This window comes from Gymnoscopelus braueri (assembly GCF_963280865.1).
Source record: "Gymnoscopelus braueri genome assembly, chromosome: 13".
NCBI classification, from domain to species: Eukaryota; Metazoa; Chordata; class Actinopteri; order Myctophiformes; family Myctophidae; genus Gymnoscopelus; species Gymnoscopelus braueri.
This window is the reverse complement of record NC_137615.1, coordinates 35,141,826-35,148,695: the sequence shown is the minus strand read 5'-3', so window position 1 is coordinate 35,148,695 and position 6,870 is coordinate 35,141,826. Positions and strand designations below refer to the sequence as shown.

Below are 6,870 nucleotides of genomic sequence, written 5' to 3'. Positions count from 1 at the left end.
GTGGCCATTTTATTGGTATTGTTGCCTTTTGCTTTCAACCACGTGACCCTATCGGTTGGGAGGTGTACTGCACTTTGATACACTATAACTCTATGAGAAAATGGCCACCAATCGGATTCAAATGCTTTTCATTGAACAATACTGAAGATACGGGTACTTCTGTGGGCCCGTACATAATTGTAACATCCGTGGGCCGTGGCCACAAGGTAAAAACTTTATATTTGAAATCTAAACGTTTATGTAGATGTGCAGAAAATAACCAATATATATATACTCTACAAAGCTCGCATGTAGATCTGTTCTTTTTGGCGAGCGACACAGCCGTATATACGGACCATAAAATAGAAATGATATGTGAATTATTTTGTTTGTTTCTGCACACACAGAACTCATAGCAGAGGTGTAAAGTAACTGAGTACATTTACTCAAGTACTGACTGTAAACTGTAATTTTGAGGTATTTTTTTTACTTTACTTGAGTATTTCCAATTTTCAGTACTTTTACTTCTACTCCACTACATCTCAGAGGCAAATATTGTACTTTTACTCCACTACAATTATTTGAAAACTTAAGTTACTAGTTACTTTATAGATTTTGATTATTACGAACCATACATTAACCACTTCAAGTTCAGCCCTATATACATTTTGGCCATTTGAAAATAGCAGATCTACAAGCTCACAATGTGTTGCTGCGATGCATTGTGAGCTTGTAGATCTGCTATTTTCGAAACATGTTTATACATTTTGGACTTAATTACGTTTGGTACATTAAGTACATTTTGACACCAATACTTATGTACTTTTACTCAAGTAAATTTTGATTACCGGACTTTTACTTTTACTTGCAGAATTGATAATAATTGATAATTGATACTTTTACTTAAGTAAAACTTTTTCCACCCCTGGTGTTTGTTCACACACAGGCCTCATAGAGTGTGTCTCTCCGCCTCCAGAGGACACCACGGGGAGGTTTCCCCAGCAGAGAGATGCTATTGGCTCAGCGGCGTTTAAAGGGATTTACCAACAGTGGCTGACTGGTGGTGAATTGTCAAAAAGAGAGAGATGTCTGTAACGTGAGCTGTTGGTACATGGTCTTCAAAGAGGAGAAAAGGGCAAGCGAGTTATTTATAATGTCCAGTGGTGGAAAGTAACTAAGCACACTTACTCAAGTACTGTACTTTTAAGTAACATTTTGATGTATTTTTTTAACTTTACTGGCGTATTTCCCATGTTCAATACTTTTACTGCTACTCCACTACATCTCCCTATATACTTTGACTATTTGAAAATAGCCAATCTACAAGCTTACAACACAGACTTGTAGACAGCTTGTAGATCTGCTATTTTCATTTATATACACCTTACACAATTCCGGATTCTTTCTTGTAACAGATTAGTTCTACGTTGCAGTATTGATACTTTTAAGTAAAAAACGTGAGTACTTTTTCCACCACTGATAATGGCTGTAATATGCAGGCAGAGTACAAAGTTAAGACTAGTATGGAATACATAGTACCTCCCCCCCCTACTTTTCTCTGTGTTGTATCCTTATAGCTATTTTCCAAAGGGGTAAAGCTGAGCATCTGAAAATAATGACATTTAAGCTATAGGCTATAGGAGACACAATCAGTTTATGCAACAATGCTGTCGTCGAATACAGGCTACTGGAACTATAGTGTTTTAAAGGGATGCAGGCTACATGAATGGCTTCATCTGACTTAGGCCTACTACAAGAATAGAAAACTAACAGTGTGATCTCGTTCCATGGCAGTGATTTCATACATAAAGTAAACTTTTGTTCATAGCTTGGTTAATAGCCAGTCAAAGATGAACGTTTAGAATTAATAAACTATATAGAAGCCCACGTTATATCAGGTCTAGTGTCATTGCCCTTGAACTTGACCAGAGGACGGACCTTATAGAGCAGGACCCCGGGCGCCGCCCAGTGGCTGCACACTAGTACTGCTCCTAATATTAAGGCACTGTGGCTGCCAACATTTTGTGGTGTGTGACTGTGTGGTCGTTGTGTGGGCGTGGCCACTAGCCACACCCCCAGCACCCCCACACAACCCCCACACCAATATATATAAAAATACAGACAAGACTTTGAATTGAAAGTAAAATTACTTTTCAATTAGTCAACATCGCAAAATAAACATGATAGACGTTCACTGGAAAGGGTTTACAACTAAGCTTACAGTGTTTATTATTAACTGTTCCACAGATGTAACAGACTCTGACTGCATTACTTGTTGTACTCGTACGTGGCAGACTTGGCAGCATTTAGCACCTTCTCAGAGGGAACATACATGTGAACAAGGCCGGTGTAGTTGATTCTTACAGAGAGAAGTGCACACAGAGTCGAGTTATCCATGCTCATTGTGTTATCCATGAGGATGTTGTTCAGCATGCTGAATGCTCTCTCTGAGCCGGCATTGCTGTGAGGGATGCAAAGCATTGCTTTCATCAGCGCTGCCAGAGTTTTGAAATTCTCCTCTTTTCCAAGAAGGCCCCAAAACCGGTCAACCCTCTCTTCCTGTGGTAGATCCTCATTGGCCATCATTTGATAGTCAATGAACTGTAGCCTCAGTTCATCCGCCTTCAAGCCCAGTTGAGGAAACAGGACTCGCAATCTTTCAACTGAAAAATAAACGGTTAAAACAGTTATTGACTGACTTGATGATTTATCTATGCCAATCTTCACTTAACACCCAAAAGAAAGCCTAATCCTACCTGTGTCTAGAGGAATGTCGTCTCGACAGGTTGGGTCCAGTACTCTCAGGTCACGCAGGATTTGGGAGTCTATGGGGAATCCTTCCAGCATTTCCCCAATAACCGCTTCATAGAATGCCCTCACAGTCCTAAAGAAAGTTGAAATATGACAATGTTTAGTGCACAAGGAGGAGGATCACTGCACAGTTTCATAATAATTTCACAGTCATGATAATGTACTATGTGTGTGTGTGTGTGTGTGTGTGTGTATATGTGTGTGTGTGTGTGTATGTATATATATATATATATATATATATATATATATATATATATATATATATATATATATGGCTCATACATGATGTGAAATAGTGATGGGTCGGTCATGATCGATTGCCTTGAACGTGAACAAACCCCGTTCACTTCTTGAAACTGTTAACGTTCACGATTTCGTTCAGCCCCCCCCTCGCCCCCGCGGACAGGACGGGCGGGCTGTTCCTCCCACGACAGACAGACCATCATTCAGACAGACAGCTGCGCGGTACAGTTTTTCACTATACAATAAACATGCATGCGTACTGCTATTTCAATTGAAATAAGGTAGCCTACTGTTGTCAGTACACTCATGTGAGTGTACTGACATAGGCTGCTTGTTATAAAATATTGCATTTGTGGAAATAATTATCAACTAATAAAAATTACTTTATATTATATATTGTAGTTATTAATTACTTCTACACATTATTATATTACAAAGAAGATGGTGCAATTAGATGGTGAATGACAGTGCTGTGTTTCTGTGCTGACTGTGCAGTCATGTCAGTGGGATCAGATGCACACAGTTACATGCATATAATAGCTTGTGCGCTCCGCCAGGACCGGAAGTGCTACTGAACGAAAACGTGAACGAATCATTTGAACGAATCATTGCTGTGAATGTGAACAAAATCGTTCATTCACTGAAATGAACGTTTTTTTCCCACCACAAATGTGAAACCCAAGAACCTGTGTTAGAATGGTGAGGATCACAGTACAGTTTCATAATAATCTCACACTTGAACATCAAGTGACAACAAGTAGTGAACTCACTGAAAGATTCTCTTCGTGGTTGTGGGGGGAAGGTCTTCATTTCGGAGAAACTCCTTGGTGTCTGACCCTATGTATAGGTCTTCATCCGACAGCTGATTTTCCTGGCCATGGTAGTCCACCTCTGTGAGCGGGGTACCCTTGATGGACCTTACAGGAACAAGGTTTGCCATGAATTTCCTGATCAGCGTTGTCATCTCTCTCTCCAGTCTGTGAATCATCACTCCCTCTGACTGCAGGTAAATAGAAGGAATGTTTAATAACAAGTATCCTTTCAAGTATGCATTACTCGGCAGGGTAATGCATATTTGAAAGGATGATTGTTATTACGCAGTATCTACCTGAAAGGCGATGTTGAATTGAGCCAAAGGCTTGAGAGCGACGCTCAGGAACATGAAGTAAGCTTTCATCTCTGGGTTAAGGAGATGACTTGCCAAGGTAAGGATCTTGGGGATCTTCTCTACATCTTCATGGCTCACAAAGTAGGCTTGCAGAGCTTCCCATTGATTCAGTACTCTCTCAATGCATGGAAGGAGACTGAGCCATCTGGTTGCGCAGTACCTGCCAAGATTCACAATGTATTATTACATCTTGTATGTACACAGAGTACAATATTTGTTTTTTGTTCAACAGCAGCAATAATAATTAAGAAAAACAAATAGTGAGGAAATAGGTAAATACCTGAGTAGCTTCAGGGAATCATTATCTGTGAAGGACACAAATTCCTTTTCCTGCTCAATGCGCTTTGCAGCACTGTAATAGAGAAAATAATATAATTAGGGTTGAATCTTGGAAAGTGTTATGTTCATAGCAAGACACAAGACTGCATGCTGTACTATTTTATTTTCCACCACAGCTAATGAGTGAATATTCAGGGTACTTGCCTTTTGTCAAAGTGGTAGTATATACCAGTTAAAAAGCTCTCCACCAGAAGCTTTATGGCCCCCACACCACAACCAGTGGCAAGCTGCACAAGATGACATATGCAGCCCATGTCCTGGACATTCGGCTGGCTGGTCCGAAGTCTGGATATAACAGAGTTGCGGTTGTCCTTCATGACACTACAGTTGTCAGAGTTGAAGGCAACCAGCCCCTTCCATGGAATGCTTCTTTCCCTTTAACAAACAAAAAACATGCTTGCAGTTAGACAACATTCATACATTCCAACAACAACGAGCAATCATTAGGTTTGCATATTAAAGAGGTGGTGGTCGAGGTTTCACAAACTTGTTTATTTGGTCAAAAGAACACATTCACACTTTAGGGCACGGTCACACCGCACTTTTATTTCACCTATGGGGCGGAATCTGCCAAGCTTTGTAAATGCAAATGCATGGATTCATGGTCTTGCTCATCTTTCTGGAGAATCCACGCATTTGCATTGACAAACACAACAGACAGATTCCAACAGACAGATTCCGCCCCATAGGTGAAATAAAAGTGCGGTGGCGTGTGACCGTGCCCTTATGCGTGAATGTGTTAACTTTTGTTGGGCACTCACTTGAAGGTTGATGCTATCTTTTCAAATAGATTTTCAGCAGAGCCAATAGTGCAGATTGGCATGTCAAGGAATTTGGTGGAGACCTGTAACGCAAAATACAAGGCATGTTTATAGCACATGACATTTCAACACGGCAATGAAAGAGCTTTACATAAAATATTAAGATATCCAGAGTGATACAAATCAAAACAAACAAAACATACCTGTAGAAGATGTTCGTCGTAGATCCTTGCCAAGATGACAAACTCTCTCTCAGTTTTGATGATATTAGATTCAAAACATAGCAGTGAAAACGGCTGGTTCTGGCAAATCTTTGAGACTTCGTCGTTCAATTCCATGGCTATGGCACCTATAATAAAAATACGTCATTAAGAAAGAGATATCAGAATTAATATTCTGGATAGAGAAGCAGATCATAAAAGAAAATAGAGAAGAGTCATGAATTAGAGAGTCCATTTAAAACAGTTCAGTTCCGTCTGTGCAGTGGTAACAAGCCTGTGATATCTAGTTATTGAGTGAGGACATCACACACATGCACATCAACACTTTCATAAAAGGATCTTACCTTTAACGATTTGTGTTGATTTGGTTCTCCCTGCAGAGTACTTCTGCGCGATGGTTGAATCAGAAAACGCTCGAGAAACAACTTTGTTCAAGGTTTCACAAAACGAAAAAGGTATATTGCTATGAGCAATAATCATGGACATTATAACTTCTGCATTGATGATCTGCTCGGCTTCCGTCAGACTCTGACCTTGGATGTTGATGAACAAGTCAATGCGTGGAGTTCCCGTCTGTGCCGCCACGTTCCTTCTATGTTTATCAGTGTTTTGGTGTTTGGTCACGTCGGATTTTCCAGCGTGTTCTATACTAATATCGACCTGACATATTTTACAAAACGCCTGGTGCTTGTTGCCAGGGCTTGCTGCTATAAAGTCACATGTCTCCATCCATTCTGACTTAAAGCTCGATGCATACTTCCTCTTCTTCTCGTTTGGTTGAGGCATATATGTGTCCATCTGTCTCCACAACAAGTAATCAACTGCTTGTTGATGTTCTTCTTCTTCGAATGGGATTTCTGGCTCTGGTGATGGTGTCTGCTCCGTTTTAGTTCCATTCTGTGACTCCGCGTTCCTTTTATGTTTAGCAGACTTTTGATGTTGGGTCACGTCGGATTTCCCACCGTGTTCTATACTAATATCGACCTGACATATTTTACAAAACGCCCGGTGCCTGTTGCCAGGGCTAGCTGCTATAAAGTCCCATGTCTCCATCCATTCTGACTTAAAGCTCGATGCATACTTCATCTTCTTCTCCTTTGGTTGAGGCGTGTATGCGTCCATGTCTCCACAAGTAAACACTAAACAACTGGTTGTTGATGATATTCTTCTTCGAATGGGTTCTAACTTCTCTGGCTGTTGGTTGGTGTCTGCTCCGTATTAGTGCCCTCCGCAGTCCAGGATGAGTAATACACTGAAATGAGTAAAGAGAGGGGCGGTCTCTATGGGCGGTCTTATGTGTGCGCTGTTGTTGGACGACGGATATCCGCCATGCAATTACGTCACAGTT

At 40.7% G+C, this 6,870-nt stretch overlaps 1 protein-coding gene across 1 annotated transcript; it reads right to left on the bottom strand.

The window, feature by feature from the left end:
- Nucleotides 1–2,170: 2,170 nt before the first annotated feature.
- Nucleotides 2,171–6,687, bottom strand: LOC308098706 (uncharacterized protein). Its single transcript, XM_080447122.1, has 9 exons — nt 5,867–6,687; nt 5,505–5,650; nt 5,302–5,384; nt 4,685–4,915; nt 4,482–4,553; nt 4,142–4,361; nt 3,804–4,033; nt 2,736–2,863; nt 2,171–2,642 (listed from the first exon to the last, which is right to left on the bottom strand). Exons 1-9 carry the CDS (start codon nt 6,642–6,644, stop codon nt 2,248–2,250), a joined length of 2,283 nt encoding a protein of 760 aa, XP_080303248.1. The 5' UTR covers nt 6,645–6,687; the 3' UTR covers nt 2,171–2,247.
- Between the last annotated feature and the right edge of the window lie 183 nt (nt 6,688–6,870).

Coding starts and splice junctions, on each gene's coding strand:
- LOC308098706 (XM_080447122.1), bottom strand. CDS start 6,644: ATGGACGCATACACGCCTCAACCAAAGGAGAAGAAGATGAAGTATGCA. Junction 5,651..5,866: donor ATCAACACAAATCGTTAAAG/GTAAGATCCTTT, acceptor TTTTTATTATAG/GTGCCATAGCCATGGAATTG. Junction 2,864..3,803: donor ACCACGAAGAGAATCTTTCA/GTGAGTTCACTA, acceptor AACTTTCTTTAG/GACTGTGAGGGCATTCTATG.